The sequence below is a fragment of the Rhodnius prolixus genome, unplaced genomic scaffold, assembly GCF_049639745.1.
Source record: "Rhodnius prolixus isolate KJV_2025 unplaced genomic scaffold, Rpr scaffold_3, whole genome shotgun sequence".
In the NCBI taxonomy this organism is placed as follows: Eukaryota; Metazoa; Arthropoda; class Insecta; order Hemiptera; family Reduviidae; genus Rhodnius; species Rhodnius prolixus.
The window spans coordinates 43,548,825-43,566,195 of record NW_027411603.1 but is presented as its reverse complement, the minus strand read 5'-3'; the positions used below and the strand labels follow the sequence as shown (position 1 = coordinate 43,566,195).

Below are 17,371 nucleotides of genomic sequence, written 5' to 3'. Positions count from 1 at the left end.
CTTGGCTGCGGTTCCACAAATTTGTGGATAGTTTCACAAGCGGAATAATTTATAAGATAGGTAGATTTTTTTTTCATTCACCTTGATAATCTATGGATAAATAGAGCGACGCACTAAGGAAAAGATGTTCTTGCGGTAGCGAGTTGGTAATTGTGTTAAACTTTTAATTTCAGCCTGTTATCCTTCCAGAATTCATAGAAGAAAATAAACAGAAAGTTTCCAACTTATTAGACGATCATAGAATTGGCCCAGAATTAAGAATTCAAGATTTTGACACTTTCATAAATTTACTTAATGGAGAAGTAAGTGAAGTCAAATTGTGTTTTAAACTTTAGTGGTCATGTTTCTGGAAACGTAATATCAACCACTTAAGAATTGTATTTATTCATCTAGCTAATTGAAAAAAGCATCATTGTAAAGTTATTAGTTTTTATAGCATTATATTTAAAATTCTTCAATTATGCCCAAAACTGGCATAATTGTTGTAAATAATAATGAAATTTAATTTACAATATATTTGCACTAGCTAATGAACCACCTAAACTAGATAGCAAAAACAAAATCATATAAAACTACAATAACCCAAATATTCATATATGGAAAGAATTTTACTGACGAATATTCAACAACATTTATTTGGAAATTTATCTGGTAAAAAGTAGAAGAGTTCAACTTGAGCCTGTACTAAGATTTCTGTTGTTTACACCATTCTATTTTTAAACTGTTTTTATAATTTTCTGGAAAAAAAAAAAAAATTATCAACAAATTTATTATTCATTAGTCAGGAGCAGACGTGGCAAAATTTTTAGAAGAAAATCATTCCTTTGATGAATATAAAGTATTTGTTGGCAAGTATCATGATTTGATTCGAAAGATTCCCTATGAGGTGGAACATGTAGTAAAAATGGGAATGTATGAAGTACATCGTGAAGATTTTATTTACACTTTGACAAGTAGTGCAGAACAATTACGAAATCAATTAACTAATAGACTGGTTACGGATTATACCGACAAATGCAGAAGGTAAATATATTTAAATGATTCAAAACTATTTAACTGGATTTTATTTCAGTAAACAAATTTATAAAACAAAGTCATCGATCAAGTAATGTTTGAAAATTAATTTGCAAATAAAAAAGGACGTCCATTGAGGTATTAGCTCTTCGGGGAGGTAATATTGATTTATGACTGTCGACTGTTCTCCGCATCAGGTTATTAATACTTTTATGTGAAATTGATGCTTATTAGTGTGGTCTTGCGTTCTTGAATTTTCCTTTTCTGCAGCTAGATCTAATTCGAGAGTACTTTTTGTTTTTGTTGAGCAAAGCTCAGTGAAGTCAGGAACCTTGCATAAGCTAATATATAAAATCATAAATAAAAAAAAAAAGATTCTAGATGAACATTGTAAACTAGATTTTGATTTTTCGTTTGGGAAGAAAGTTTTATGGATCTCCTTGGTGGTTCAGAAAATTGTCCTCAAATGGACTGGACAATGAGATTTTAACAATTTATTAAACTATAAGGAAAGGGCAGTTGTAACAGCAATAATTATAAAAATAATTTAAAAAAAAAATCCCTTATAATGTTATATTCTTAAATTTTTTCAGATTGGGAAAAACTTATGAAAGCATTGCGAGCAAATTAAAGGCCCCACCCAAAAACACTGCTGAACTAATGAAACTCATAGCTTATAGTGGAGAGGTAGAATCTGTAACTCTAGGTGAATTACAGGAAGAACTGCAAGAAATATTATCATATATACTATTCTTATCAGATTACACTGCTTTAACACAACCAGAATTAAGACAAAATACATTTACTTTTCTGTGGTATACTAAAATGCGTTCAGTACTAGTTGATAACAAGAAACTTATAGATAAGAAAACCGTAGAATTTCAAGAATTTTTAAAAGTAAATACAACTTATAATTTAATGGAATATTTTCTTGAGAGACGTTCAATGATGATAATAATCTAATAATCATCTGTTTAATGGATAGGAAAGAATTGCATTATTTGTCGAAGATTTAGATAAATGGTTGAAACAAGTAGAAGAATTTGCTAATTGTGGAGATCTACAACAATTAGATGTATATGAGGCGAAAGCTAATGCGTTGGATTCCAAACTTATTGAGGCCATAACAACCATTGATCAGTTTAATGAAGAAGAAAGGTCATTCAAATGGGAAGAATCATTTTATCCCAAGCGAAAACAGGTAAAAAGAAAAGTATTTTTTTGTCCGTCAGAGTTTTCAAAGTCAAAAAATGGTGAAAAATTCATACGTTTTTCTCTTGCCAAAGCAATCAATTTTATTGGGAAACGTTTAAAATAAAACTAGAAGCATTTTGTGGGAGGGGTTCCTCCTTTTTCTTCATCTTATATTCTCTAATTTGGTACCGGCTCCTAACGCATTAGAGCCATCATTATTATCCGAGTGTGGGATATTTGGCCAAGTTCAGTCTTTGATTTATTACTTTTTTGAATGCTTGAAGTTCTTTTGCGTAAATGTAGCCTGCACCAAAAGTCATTTGTCGGTTTCGATTTCCAAATAAGGCTCCAGGAGTTCTTTGCTTATAGATTTTCAATACCCTCTCTTCTTTAACTAAAACATTGAAAAGAACTAATTTTGGACTTAAAGTGGTTTGAAATGGTTCATAATAAAGCCAATTACAGAAACTGCAGCTAAGGGTGTCATATTTCTAAGTTCTTCTGCAGGCTTCAACACTGTTTATGTATAAAAAGAATAGTTTTGCACCTGACACATCGCCTTGGAGTCTTAATATTCTCCTACAATGGGCATCTGACTGACGATACCATCGCTGACCTTTTGGAGATCTGGCGTTAAGGTCTCTTTCACACTTAATGCATTTTAAAGGCTTACAATTTCCTTCATGAACTTTTTTTTTCGCAAACAGAACGACTCCGCTATAATACAATTGAGTCGTCTTCTAAATTTGCTTTCACAAGATGCTTCTTAAAGCTGTGTTTCTTGAAGGAGAAACCTATGATAGAAGTGCCCTTAATAGAATTTTCCTGAAAAAGATGTCAAAATAAAAGTTGTCCTCCAGTACGAGAATATTTCAGTGTACATTTGTAACGGACCTTACCCGGTGTTTTTTTTTTCTTTCTCTCTTCCTTTAATTAAAATTATATATTTCAATAAGTAAATACATTTATTATAATGTTCAGATTGCTGATAAACTTTCGCCTTACAAAAAATTATATGACAGTGCATCACAGTTTTTAAAGAAACATGAAATGTGGACTACTTCTAGAGTTGGTTCTTTTGATCCAGAAGAAATAGAAATGGATACCACCCAACTGTACAGAAATATTTACAAACTTGAAAAATCATTTACTGATAACCCTGAACCGAGAAGACTTGCTATGGCGGTATAATCTAAATTAATTTTTTTTCTTTTATCGTAAATTTTGTTTTGTAGTGATAATTTCATACTATAATGTTTTAGGTTAAAGAAAAAGTGGAAGAATTTAAAAATCATATGCAAATAGTAATGACACTGGGAAATCCGGGTTTAAAAGAACGTCATTGGGAGATGATTTCAGAAATCGTGGGCTTTCCAATGGTTCTTGATGATGACTTAACATTAGCAAGAATTTTTGATTATGGTGTAGAAGAGTACGTTGCAAAATTTGAAACCATTAGTGATTCGGCTACTAAAGAAAATAATTTAGAAAAAGCTCTTTCGAAAATGATGGACGAATGGGTTGAAGTTGAATTTACTGTTCTTCCTTATAGGTACTAAAATTTGTATCCAATACCACTTTTGTAACAGATAATAACTGCATAAAATATATAACCGCATAACACCCCATTGGCTGTTGCAGATAATTGTAGTTGATGACGCCAGTGGCCTCGAGGTACTTGTCAGTACTAGACTACAATAACTGACATTTACCTGTAACTTTTTTTTTGTACAAACTTCAATGGTTGACTGGGGTCGAAAATAAGTGATAATAAATAAATTAATAAATTTTTTAAATGTTAGATGTTTCGGACACCTTTGTTGAATATCCTTATTCACGATCTGATTTGTGAAGGGAGATGAGCAACGTTACGGAACGCTGAACATTTCAGAAAATTTATTTTTTTAGGCCCAGTCAACCATTAAAATTTGCATTATAACAATGGCCAAACATCCAACTTATTCATCTTAGATTTTTCGTTGTAGATTTTTTCTTGCACAGTTTCCAATATGTAGGTGTTCTCCTTTCAATTATTAGAAAGAAGCACAAGAACGAGATATTTATTTTGTAACAATTTATAAAGGCGCATTTTTTGGCAGATTGTATAATATTTCTTAAATTTTTTCTTACATTAATAAACTCTTAATTTTTCTAGAGATTCTGGAACTTTTATAATATCTGCAATAGACGAAATACAAGTATTACTAGATGATCATATAGTAAAGACCCAGACTATGAAAAATTCACCTTATATAAAACCGTTCGAGGAGACGATTATGTAAGTGAAAAGTATATACCAGTAAATTATTTGATAATGTAATAATACTATTAAAGGGTTAACAAGCCACGTGGAATTTAATTATAATACAAAAAGATGTTAGAAGTGTAAAATCATGTAACTCCAAGGAAGGGACTTACTTTTTTTGGAGCCCTTCACTTTGGTTACATTTTCTCTATAAGCTGTTACAGGTCGAAATATTAAAAAAATTGCCGGAAGACTAACAAACAAATGTACAAACAAATGTATGTATAGATAAAAAAATATTAATGATTCCTTTAGACTAATTGGTTCTTAACTTTTTTTTTTAAATTGATAACTATTAACTCTGTCACAGCGTTCGGATCTAATTGAAGAAAATCATCTTTAAATATTTTATATAAAAAGAATGGGCCATCTTGCTTTCTAAAAAAAACAAACTATATGCGCCACACTAAGAAATTGCAGTTGAACGAATTATAAATATAATTATTAATATTATTTGCAGAGCAACTTTATTTGAATATATACAGTTGAAGTTTTTCAGTTTTTTCAAAATATATTTTTAAAAATATCTGTTTATAGGAGTTGGGAAGGAAAATTGCAACTTCTCCAAGAAATTATAGATGAATGGCTCAAGGTACAAATAACATGGCTTTACCTCGAACCAATCTTCTCATCTCCAGATATCCAACTGCAAATGCCTGAGGAAGGAAGGAAATTCAGCGCGGTCGATAAAGTAATAATTTTTATTAATATTGTTGTTAAATCTCTATAGTTTTCTATTCTTTCAAGTTCGAGAGCTTTTTAAGGTAAGGGTTTTTTGTGGTAGCTTGATTAATCACTAGATGAATTCTAAATTACGGAAATAATTGTTATAAAAGAATGTTAAAAAATAAAACTGGTGTATCACAATAAGCGACTTTACAAATCACATTGTACTTTATTAAATCATTTAAGTCTTCATCATCTTAGTACACTGAATGATTTATTTAAAGAATTTTTAAACAGTTCATGATGTTTTAGAAAAGTTGTGATTTTTTTCACATTAATTAACCAATTTCTAAAGTAAAGTAACGAGCTGTTTTTGCCCTTACAGTTTATATCTTTATATATTTCTTCTTATACTGAATTCTTTAAGAATTAAAAGTTGTAAGTAGACTTCTTGACTTTTTAAACGCATGCCTTGTACACATGTTTGGCAACCCTACAACTTTTAGTATTCCATGGTTGCCCTATATTTTACAATTCGGTTAATAGGACTATTGTAAGATATTACGCCCAATTTATGGGATATCTTACTTACTTCTGAATAAAGACTGCCTGATGATCATTTGGAGATAAGCTATTCTTTATAAAATTAAGATGAACAAACGAGTTTGATAAATCTCCTTTTTACTATCATCCACTAAGGTAAACCTCTGAAGTTTAAATAATAATAATAATAACTTTAAATCAATAACACTACTCCCATTCGTTTGGATTTTTAGTCCTCTACTTTATTTATTGTAGCTATTGTTTGTCATTGTAATATTTATTATGGGATCCACAGAGGCTTTGGATAGCGTAGCTTCGTCCCTTCCTTGCAGACAAATATTGTACATAATAATGGACATTCATTACCCGTATCTTGGACCTATTATAATATTATTTAGTTTGAATGTTACAATTATAACTACTCTCCAAATTTTGTTTTATTCTAGATTTGGAAAGATATAATGAAAACAGTTATTATTGATAAACATGTGATGGTTGTAGTTGATATAGAAAAGATTTTGGAAAGGTTTAAGAAATCGAACGGACTTTTGGACATAATTCAAAGAGGCCTTAATGACTACTTGGAAAAGAAAAGATTGTATTTCCCTAGGTTTTTCTTCTTATCAAATGATGGTTTATTGGAAATACTGTCTGAAACTAAAGATCCAACACGGTAAGTTGTGATATAATCTTAGGTAAGGTGCAGAATACTAGTAAATTAAGATTTTTGGCATGTAATTTTTACATTCGGTTATTTTTTGGCCTTATGATATTCAGGTATTATTATAATTGTTAATATTATTATTATTATTATTTTAATGATTTAAGGCGCGTCAACATCTAAGGTATTATTATTATTATTATTATTATTTTTTTTTTTTTTTTTTTTTTGCGCATCAACAGCTGAGGTCATTAGCGCCCGGAGCTTTTTCCAGTGCACTGCCGGCCTCCGGACAGTGTTCTCTCGTTACAGACAACACTGTCCATCACCGGACAGTGAGCTGTAAGAAGCTCCTAGGAAGAGAAAATCTAAGGGTCAGCTGCTGGATTCGAACCCGGGACCTCCGCGTGGGAGTCCAGTATGCTAACCTCATAGCTAATCCCTTCCCTGTTTATTATTATTATTATTATTATTATTATTATTATTATTATTTGGGGGTAGTTAGAAGGATTTAAAATAAAATTAACAAGGTTGCCTACAACTTCTGAAATCTCCATTCTTATTAAAATTGGACGAGTATCCAGACTACCGAAGTTTGTAATTATATTAAATACATATAAGACGAGAAAATAAAGTTTTGCGTCCGGGCTGAATATTAGATTTTATCTTTATATAACTTCTTACAGCTCAGTGTCCATTGTAGGAAAGAACACTGTCTGTCTGAACGGTTTACTTATTTAGTAGGGCTCCGGTCGCCAATCAGCACCTTCTTAAGTCGTCAAGATGAGCAATACTGGATCTTTTTTAAAAATATCTTTGGTTTCCGAAACTGTTTAAGTTTCAAAAACATATTTGCTGTTGTGGTTTTGCGAAATTTGGCTTCCATGATTATGGTCTCGCGAAATTAGAATGAAGCAACGTTTCAAATTTTGGGAGATGAGTAGTAATAGAATCCAAACATATGATAAAACTCTTGACAGTTATTCTTCTCGAAGAGAATAGTGCAATTCCAATATCATTATTGACATTATTAATTATATTTCAGTAGTGAACTGATAGTTTGACAGGTATTTTTGAACATGATTTGTTTGCTAATTTGGAACCTAAAGTAGTGGTAGAGTTAAATGATTTTATTTTCGTAATATATTATCATCACATTATTTTTTTCTTTTTTAAATCCAACACATTTAATTAGGAAAAATGGCTTATTCTCATTGCTGTTTCTCCTTCATGATGATTTTGTTTTTAACAAAAACTCTATTAGTTTAGAAGATTAAGTAAATGGTGTCATTAAGAACGTAAAAACAATAATAAAATACCTAATTTTCAGTGTCCAACCTCATCTGAAAACATGCTTCGAAGGGATACACAAGTGCAAATTTACAGAAAATCTTGAAATAACTACTATAATGTCATCGGCAAATGAAGAAATTCCTTTGGCTCATATTGTAGAAACTAAATTGGCTAGAGGCCAAGTAGAAAAATGGTTACTCTTTCTGGAAGGTGATATGAAGAAAAGTTTACGTCAAGTTGGTTCATAATTTTACAGTATAATTTCAATTTTATTTTATAAAGTAATTAGGTTTTTTATTTTTTATTAATTTATTTATTTATTTATTTTTTTGAGATAATAAGTTGCAAACATTACGAAAAGAACTATTTTACATTCTGTTATTTTTTTAAAATTTATTATTATTTTATTTAAGCCGCGTCAACGTCTGTGGTTATATGCGCCTGGAGCTTTTTCAGTGCACTGCCGGCCATCAGTCATTGTTTTTTCGTTACAGACAACACTGTCCATCACCGAACAGTGTTTTCTTTTTACAGACGACACTGTCCATTACCTTTAAAATAATGTAATGATGATGAACGGGTGGGCATCTTGATGTCAATTTAACACCTTCGCTATAATATCTTATTACTTTTGGGTAAGGACTTATGGTTGAAGAGGGAAAATCTATCCATGCAAGGGTGACAAAACTCCTAAGGTCAGCGCTGCTAACAACAAATCTTAACAAAAAACTTTTTAATTATAAAACCCTCTATTATTTTAATGTGTTGTGCGGTTTTACGTTTGAAATTAAGAAAAGTTGTTTGAGAGAATTGTAATAATCATTGGAAGAGAAAATTGAATGAATATTACACCAAATTTTTGTTTTATTTAGATTATTATAGATTCGTATGATGCTTATCCATCTGCGGTGCGTCACGAGTGGGTTTTACAATGGCCAGGTCAAGCTGTACTATCAATTACTGGTGTCTATTGGACAGCGCAGGTTCATCGTGGAATTAGACATAAAAAGAAAGGTCTTGTTAAATGTAGAAAACGATGTGTATCACAAATTAAAAATCTTGTGGATCTTGTGAGGGGAGAACTAAGTCATATTCAAAGAATAACTTTAGGTATGTAGTCATTACAATTCTTAGTTTATATTTTTTGTCAGTAAACAATGCAATTGTGTAATAAGTATTGTTTTTTTTTTTTTACATCTTTTAAAGGGGGCCTAGTAACCCTAGATGTCCATGCAAGAGATGTCGTTATTTTATTAGAAAAAGCAAATATTTCCTCAGACAATGACTTTCTTTGGTTAAGCCAGCTCAGATATTATATTGATGTAAGTTTGAATCAGTTGTATATATATAATAAAAATTGATAAATAATTGCGATGAAAAAGAAATCGTGTCAGGATTCCTTTAAAATTTGGATCTTATTATTTGATTTTCTATTAGCTTTTGCAAGCTTCCAAATAAAATAACTCTTAAAGATTTATTTACATAATTTTTAACACAAATTTTTTAAATTAGAATTTATTAATTAACGCTTTAATAAACTAACAGTGCTCTTATAAAAATATTTCTTTTGCAGAATGGCGATTTGACTGCCTCAATGATAAATTGCGTACTTAAGTATGGATATGAATATCTAGGGAATCCAGAACGTTTAGTACTGACTCCTTTAACTGATAGATGTTTTAGAACTTTATTTGGAGCCTTGAAATTAAACCTAGGTTAATTGAAGTGAATGTATTGTATAAATTCTATAATATTACTTTTAATAATGATTTTCAGAAATAATATACTATATTAGTGCTCTTCTATTTACTGTTTTATACTGCCAAAAACTAACAAGTTAGTTTCTGATTAAAGATGTATTAATTTTATTACTTTATAAGCAATAATTTTATTTGAATTAGGTGGAGCACCCGAAGGCCCTGCTGGTACCGGTAAAACTGAAACTACTAAAGAACTAGCGAAATTTATTGCAAAGCAGTGTGTGGTATTCAACTGTTCAGACGGCCTGGACTATATAGCTCTTGGCAAATTTTTCAAGGTAAATAGTGTTCAGGATGGAAAAGTATGGTTCTGTCGTTTGGTTTGTTTTCGTCTTTTACATAATAGTAAACTTTGTGTTCAGGAAGGCCTTTAAATATCCTCACCAGAACTTGAGTATGCAGAACTCGTAGTGCTCCACTCTGAACCGTTCGTAGTGGAGTGGAGCATAGCGAATCATCCTCTTATAACGGCATATTGTTTTACATTATGCAACTCTGAACTCCGACGAACATAATAATAATAATAATTAATAATTAAGTGTTTTATTTTGAATTAATATGTACATAATCTTATAAACAGTAAACCATATTTACACAAAAGCATGGACAGCAGTCCATCTGCTTGACCAAATTCTATTTAAAAATTTACAATACAAAATAGCAGCCAAAACTTATCGCATAATTTCCATTACATTCTAATATATACTAAGTATTATATTCCTGTATGAGAAAGCTTCTGTACTTCCATGCTCTAATATGATAATTATATAGCTTATCCCAGTCGCGTCCATTTAAATATTCAATACACTCTGATTCAGTTAACACTTTCTTTCCTAACCATATTACTCTGAATTCAGATAGTACAGGACAGACACTTACATAATGAAAGGTATCTTCAATCGCAGACTGGTTACACATGGAACACAAATGTACAGTGTCATCTCTGGCAACATTGAAATTCAGATTCAGCAATTGTCCTCTTAATTTGAAAATAACTTTAATAAAATTTATTTTAAACTTATCCGAAAAATAATTGTTCTGCTCTAAGTCAATATTTAGTTTTTTATACAATGCGTGATAAGTAGAGTTTTGGGCCTTCGGAATTAAATCATTTCTAAACATAGTTTTAATATTTTCAAATAACCCATCAAAACTTTGTTTGTTTCCACTAATCAAGTAGTCACTGTTTTCCCAATCATATTTCTGGCAAGTAATTTTAAACTCTTTATGCCAAAAACAGTTTCTCATAATAATTTTCTCAGCCAGGATCTTTGGCAATCTGTTATTGGGGAGTAACAGGACTTTTTGAATATAACTTTGAATATAACAAATAAACAACGTCCTTGTCTTCTACATGAGTTTCAAAAAGAAAAATCATATCAAAACTGTTAATGAAACGAAAAAATTCCAAATTTCCTATTTTATTCTTTAATCCCGAAACATTATAACTTCATATTGAACATAAATTTTCATGAATTATAACATTATCAAAAGAATTTGTACTTATGCAATTAAGTTTTAATAACCAAACACAGTTTATTGTGAATGGACAACGTGGAGACAGTTTTGTAACGAACGAATTCTAAAGCCATCTTAATAAATATTTTCTCATTTGGGGACGTTTTCAATACAGACCCGGACAAAAAATTGCTCCAATATCAATTAAAACTTTAAATAAAAGATCTCGAAACAAAGAAATAGTAATGCCCCTGGCCGTATGGAAGGTAACATATTTGTCCAAATTTAGTTGGTTGTAGCAAAGAAAATTTCATTTCTTGCTGGTTAGTGATTCATCAAGCCGTAAGTTAACAAAAGAATTTTTTTCGTCGGCAATGGCCAGAGAAAGTATTTTTTGGAGACTAACTTGTTTAACGTAACTCTTCGTTTCAGGTAGCTTCAGATACCTATGAGCCTTCATCAGGAGCTTCAAAAAGTGGGTTACGAAAGAGATTATTATGATAATATTGTATATACGAGTATATTTTGATACGAATCCAACTTGATATATTTTATAAATCAATTTTATAAATGAAGCTTAATTTACTGAATACATTTTAGGTGAAAAATAGCAATCTTATTTACTTTATAGGGTAACGTGAAGAGAAAATTTAATGTTTTTAATCTTCTTCAATTTTATCATTCTATTATTTTACATACTTTAATTTAGTTTAATCCATCATGTTAATGTCTTTGAACCCCTCTTTCAGAAGCACCAGTTGAAGGGCAATCACTGGTTATCGAAACGTAGAGGTACAATAAAGAAATTCGTCTCTAACAAAGACTTTTTCTTACGATTGCCGATAATATATTTTTTGTTTATGAATTTCCGCTATTATAATGTTATAATTATGCTTACTTTTTGAATGAATTAGTTTTTTATTTTATTTTTGATTTTTATTTTTTTTTAAAAGGAACACTTAAGAACTCCCTGTGAACCTAAATAATATATTTCAGGGTTTAGCTTCCTGTGGAGCTTGGTCTTGTTTTGATGAATTCAATCGTATAGATCTCGAAGTGTTGTCAGTAGTTGCGCAACAAATTCTAACCATTCAAAGAGGTATTATGTCCGGAAATCCGATATTGATATTTGAAGGAACAGAATTATTGCTGGACCCTACTTGCGCTGTATTCATTACTATGAACCCAGGATATGCAGGTCGTTCAGAATTACCAGACAATTTAAAGGTAAAAATGTTTTAGTTCTGAAAACAAACATATTTTTCTCTTATCTTCATTCACAAATTAAATAAGTTTTATTTGAGTTTTTTGACAAATTTTTATGTAATTGCAGGCACTTTTTAGATCTGTGGCAATGATGGTTCCGGATTACAGTTTAATTTCAGAAATAAATCTTTATTCTAATGGTTTCGTGCACGCGAAACCATTGGCAGTAAAAATTGTTGCCACATACAAACTATGCTCAGAACAATTGTCTTCGCAGCCTCATTATGATTATGGCAAGTTACAACTTAATATAACTAATGAATTAATTGCCAAATATTTTTGCTTTTAAGGTAATTATTCGGATTTGTTTAGTTAAATATATACTTATATCTTATTTTCTGAGGGTATTTATATAATTTCTAATTGAAATCCGCCAGTTAAGATGTTCTTATGTTTCTACCTGTATAAAACTAATAAATTGATATATAAACCAATTTTAATCAATTTACAGACATTACATTTTACAAAAACAATTTTGTGTTCAGGTATGAGAGCAGTAAAAACTGTTTTAAGAGCAGCAGAAAACTTAAAAAGGAAATACCCCAATGAAGTGGAAGACATTCTTATTTTACGATCAATTAAAGATGTTAATCTCCCAAAATTTTTAGAACACGATTTGCCATTATTTCAAGTAATTTTTGACTATATATTTTGAAAATTTCCATTATTGTTTTTCTTAATTATAACTATATTTTTATTCCTTAGGGAATTACATCTGATTTATTCCCTGGTATTGTTTTACCGGAATCTGATTATTCAGTTTTGAATACGTGCGCTGATCTCGCATGCAAGGAAGCAAATCTTCAATGTACGCCCTATTTCTTGGAAAAGATTCAACAAATTTATGAGATGATGATCGTTCGTCATGGATTTATGATTGTAGGGCTGCCTTACAGTGGTAAAACTGCTGCTTATCGAATGTTAGCTGATGCTCTAGAAATAGTAGAAGAAAGGGTAAGTTTTCTTAAGAGAACAAACCTAATTAGACCATCACTAAGCTTTGATGATTAGATGAAGAACTTCCTGTATTTTGTAGCTATACGGATATTGAGTCTCTCTTCCTTTCTACGGGTTTCATGTGTAAATAATGTTGGTCATAAGTATCAATGTCCAAACTTGAAGATTTTTTTTTTCATCAAAATTCAAGAAGTCACATCTTCAATGTTTTCCTGTTATTTATATTTTTCAAGTTCTCGAAGTTGAAGAGAAAGTTTGTTGTGATTACAAAATATTTTAGATAGATAGATAGACTAAAATTGTGATAGTAAGAAGAGTTTGGTAATATATAGAAGGCTTGTTGCGACATAACTGTAGAAGCAAATGATTCTTTAGTCAAGAAAAGTTGGAAAGATTCATGTTCCATGAATTTATGTTTCATGAGTAAGTGAACCTTGTAAATTTATTTCTCAACATTCAGGAAAATGTAGATCTAAGGAGACGGTATAAAGGCGATTTAAGATAACGATTTGATTAGATTTGAAAAAGATTGAATTGAAGGAAAGCTCGGTGGTTATTGCACTAGGATTCCACTCGAGATCCAGGGATCCAGAATCCAGCTACCTCTTCCTAGGGGGACTAGCAGAGTTCACTAATAATGATGGATTGTGGTGTGTAATTGAAAATATTCTATTCGCCGGAGACTTTAGATATTGGCGTGTCTTAATTATAACAAAAAAATAAGTGAAAACTTTAAAATTCACTCTCCGTGATCTTTAACTATTCTTTCGTAGCGAGAAGAAGATTAGCCTCTGAAATATCGTAGTCTACCAGTCGGATACTCTCTAAGGCCTAAACCAAGAATCGAATGCAGCACTCCAATTTATCTTAACGTTGGGGGCCTCTTAACCTCTCGGCTACAGTGGTACTTATAATATATGTCTACCCTTTAGAGAGTCAGAGTAATTCTTTTAGGTTGCAGTAGATTTGGCAACTAGCCACTACTTTTACAAAATAAAATCCAATTATTTTATTAAATTTGCAAATACGTGATTAAAATGAAGTTTTATTGTACTTCAGGAACTAATGGATGAACATAAAGTAGAAATTACAGTTATCAATCCTAAGTCAATAACAATGGGCCAGTTATACGGTCAGTTTGACGAGGTATCACACGAATGGTCCGACGGAGTTTTAGCAGTCAGCTACAGGCACTTTGCGCAATCAACAAATTTAAACAGGTATTGATTGTTGATCATTTGTAAATTTCCTGAATTTTAAGTACTAATACGATAATTTGAAGCAATTTTTTAAATTGGGCACCTTAAATTTTTTAGATTTAATGCAATTTATTTTAGGACACTTTTATCGATGTCCAGTGAAAAATATTACCTCACAAGTAAGGTGTAGTTTTCGTCCAGGAAATGATACTTTTCCCAAGTCAACTGCAACAGCTTACTTTCCAGGAAAAGTGTAATCTTTAAGGGTAGTGTGGTGTCCAGAGGCCGGCTTGTTCCCAGGGAATACTTACAGAAATTTATAAAATTTAAAATATTTTTAAAAAATGTGGGATATTCATCTAGATAAACGTATCTAAAATTTAGAATGTCGTAATAAAAATAGCGAACTCTTTTTATTTTTAAATCGGACAAACAAAATCTGGTGTTTACAGATTTTAGTCTGGGAATTTACTTTTTTAAATTTTCATGACAGATTTTGTACTGAAAATTCTGCACGATGGTTGATCTTCTTTTTAAAAGAGAAATTATTAATTTCTTCCTTTAAAAAATGTAAATATTAATCCGTATTTGGAACATATTATTTATTCTTAACAATTATATCTTTATCAATGTTAAATAAATGTAATTTGTTTTAGAAAGTGGTTGGTGTTTGATGGACCTGTTGATGCAGTTTGGATAGAAAATATGAATACTGTTCTTGACGACAATAAGAAACTTTGTCTAATGTCTGGAGAAATTATACAATTAGCACCTACCACTAATTTAATTTTTGAACCCATGGATTTAAAAGTTGCATCACCAGCTACAGTAAAAATATTTACTTTTAGCTATTATTATTTTTGGAAATTGTTTATGAACTTAAGTAAACCATTGTTAAAGCACTGCATTATTACAGGTGTCTCGTTGTGGTATGATATTTATGGAACCATCTTCACTTGGCTGGGAGTGCCTCTTACTATCCTGGTTGAATACTCTTCCCCCATTTTTGGCTCCGCAAATTAAACTTATTGAAGACTTATTTAAAAGGTTTTGTTCACCGCTTATATTTTTTCTTAGAAGATGCAAAGTTCAAGTATGTGTTAATTTTTTTACTAACTAGTATTAATTGGATTATATAATCGAATTTCTAACTATGCTCAATTTTCTATTGAATGAAAATAGAATTCCGTAAGCCCTAATTTCTTTTTATTTTAAAAGAACCATTTAGAAAATTCTTTATTAATTAATATTATCTCTTAATTAAGTTCTGCATTCATTTCCAGACAAAATAATTTTGCTAAAGTGAGTATATATATATATATACTCATACTATAATTTTAAGTGATACCTATAATAACATACAGGTGCCACAGTAGTCGAGCGGTAGAGCGAGGCCTTTAAAGATATATATACATATATACATATATATATATATATATATATATATATATATATATATATATATGTGTGTGTGTGTGTGTAAATACATAAAATATATTGAAGTAAAGGGCTTAGTTTCCAGTTTAGGTTACATATATTACTTAATGGTTAAAATGTCCTCGATAAGTAAGTTGGCAGTTTGACGAAAAATCAACCTGAAAAAATTGGCATTACTCTGTACTTTATTAACTTTATAAAATCATTTCTAAATTTGTATTTTTGTTATTAATTACATGTCAATTTTAGGAAATATTTCCTTCTGCTGATTCAAACATAGTACGTTGTGTTATGAATATATTTGATTGCTTTATGGATGATTATTATCAAAGTAAACTTATGGAAGGAGTTTCAGAATTAGACTGCCGTGCACAGGTTGAAGTAAGTGTTTTATAAAAGATAAAAATCTTCCGTAGAATTATTTCTTCCTTTTACTACTGGAAAGTAGAAGTTTCCGTTCGTTTCAAATTTTCTAAAGTGAATTATTATCGGAATATAAGTTTTAAAAGAGGCCTGAGACCAAAAAATGGAATTTAGAAAATGGTCCTAGTGTGTGGGATATACTCAAGTTTGTGAATGCTAGCTCAAAAACTAAAAATTAAATTAAAAAAATTTTAAGTCGAGCAGATTGTTTTGGAGGTCAATAACCAAATATCAGCATACAGAATTGTAATAAAAATAATTCGTCAAACCTTTTTAAATTACTTTTTTCCAGGGTATTTTCTTTTATTCTTGCATATGGGCAATGGGATCATCCTTGAGCGCTGCAAGCCGAGAGAAATTTAGCATACTTTTCCACGCTTTACTTAAGAGAGAGTTTCCAGAAGAAGTTCAAAAGATGTTTAATTTACCCGAATCACTTATTCAGGCTCCGAAAAAACCTTATATTTTCGTGCCACCTTCACAAGACACTGTCTTCGACTATAGATACATAAAAGAGGTATAAATAAGTTTTTTATTTATTCATTTAATTGTAATTTAATTTATTAAGGCGTGCCAACATCAGAGGTCATTAGCGCACGGTGGCCATCGAACAGTGTTTGCTTTCTACATGGTGTTTTTGCATATCTACTTTCGAATTAAGGTGCCCATCTTCCTACTACTATACGGCACTAGTCTGGTTTTGGGACTTTAAAGGCGGAAATAACCTTTTCATCTCCACTTTCCAGTATTACTTAGTGTTTTTGTACTTTTCGATATAAGATTTTTTTTTTTTGTGCAATCCAGCTCTATTCTAGTTTTGAGATTTCAAAGACGGAAATTACCTTTTTATCTCTCAAATTTGCCCACATTTTCCATTTTGTAAATTGTTTTTTGCACCTCTTTTGTAGAATTAGGGTGACTCTATTATTGTCTGTATTAACAAGCAAAGGTCTGGTTTTGGGATAATAGAGACGGACTTTATCCCTCTTAATACGTGAGATTTTTTCCGCTTTTGCTTTTGATTTATGATGACTCTACTTATACTACCCAACACTAGTCAGTTTTTGGGACTTAAGAGACAGAAATTACCCTTTTATCTCCTTAAATAGGTGAGATATTCAACTTTTTAATGGTGTTTTTTGGGTTTAATTTTAATGTTTTTTTTAAACCTTTGTCGGGAACACATCTCTCTATC

General features: G+C 30.7%; 1 protein-coding gene across 3 annotated transcripts in view; it reads left to right on the top strand.

Annotated features, from left to right (window-relative positions):
• Positions 1-17,371, top strand: part of LOC141452930 (dynein axonemal heavy chain 7-like) — a 73,682-nt gene that overhangs the window by 5,813 nt on the left and 50,498 nt on the right. For all 3 annotated transcript variants that reach the window (XR_012457684.1, XM_074125501.1, XM_074125502.1), the window contains exons 8-30: positions 174-302; positions 782-1,023; positions 1,608-1,911; positions 2,000-2,215; positions 3,190-3,393; positions 3,471-3,760; positions 4,364-4,486; positions 5,051-5,204; positions 6,169-6,395; positions 7,714-7,912; positions 8,549-8,786; positions 8,883-8,998; positions 9,250-9,391; positions 9,578-9,714; positions 11,891-12,121; positions 12,228-12,393; positions 12,646-12,791; positions 12,866-13,114; positions 14,177-14,337; positions 14,973-15,144; positions 15,233-15,409; positions 16,003-16,134; positions 16,469-16,693. Coding sequence is in view for 2 of the 3 variants with exons in the window: in XM_074125501.1 (XP_073981602.1) it covers positions 174-302; positions 782-1,023; positions 1,608-1,911; positions 2,000-2,215; positions 3,190-3,393; positions 3,471-3,760; positions 4,364-4,486; positions 5,051-5,204; positions 6,169-6,395; positions 7,714-7,912; positions 8,549-8,786; positions 8,883-8,998; positions 9,250-9,391; positions 9,578-9,714; positions 11,891-12,121; positions 12,228-12,393; positions 12,646-12,791; positions 12,866-13,114; positions 14,177-14,337; positions 14,973-15,144; positions 15,233-15,409; positions 16,003-16,134; positions 16,469-16,693 (4,380 nt within the window). In the remaining variant the exon portion in view is untranslated. The remainder of the gene's footprint in view (positions 1-173; positions 303-781; positions 1,024-1,607; positions 1,912-1,999; positions 2,216-3,189; positions 3,394-3,470; positions 3,761-4,363; positions 4,487-5,050; positions 5,205-6,168; positions 6,396-7,713; positions 7,913-8,548; positions 8,787-8,882; positions 8,999-9,249; positions 9,392-9,577; positions 9,715-11,890; positions 12,122-12,227; positions 12,394-12,645; positions 12,792-12,865; positions 13,115-14,176; positions 14,338-14,972; positions 15,145-15,232; positions 15,410-16,002; positions 16,135-16,468; positions 16,694-17,371) is intronic.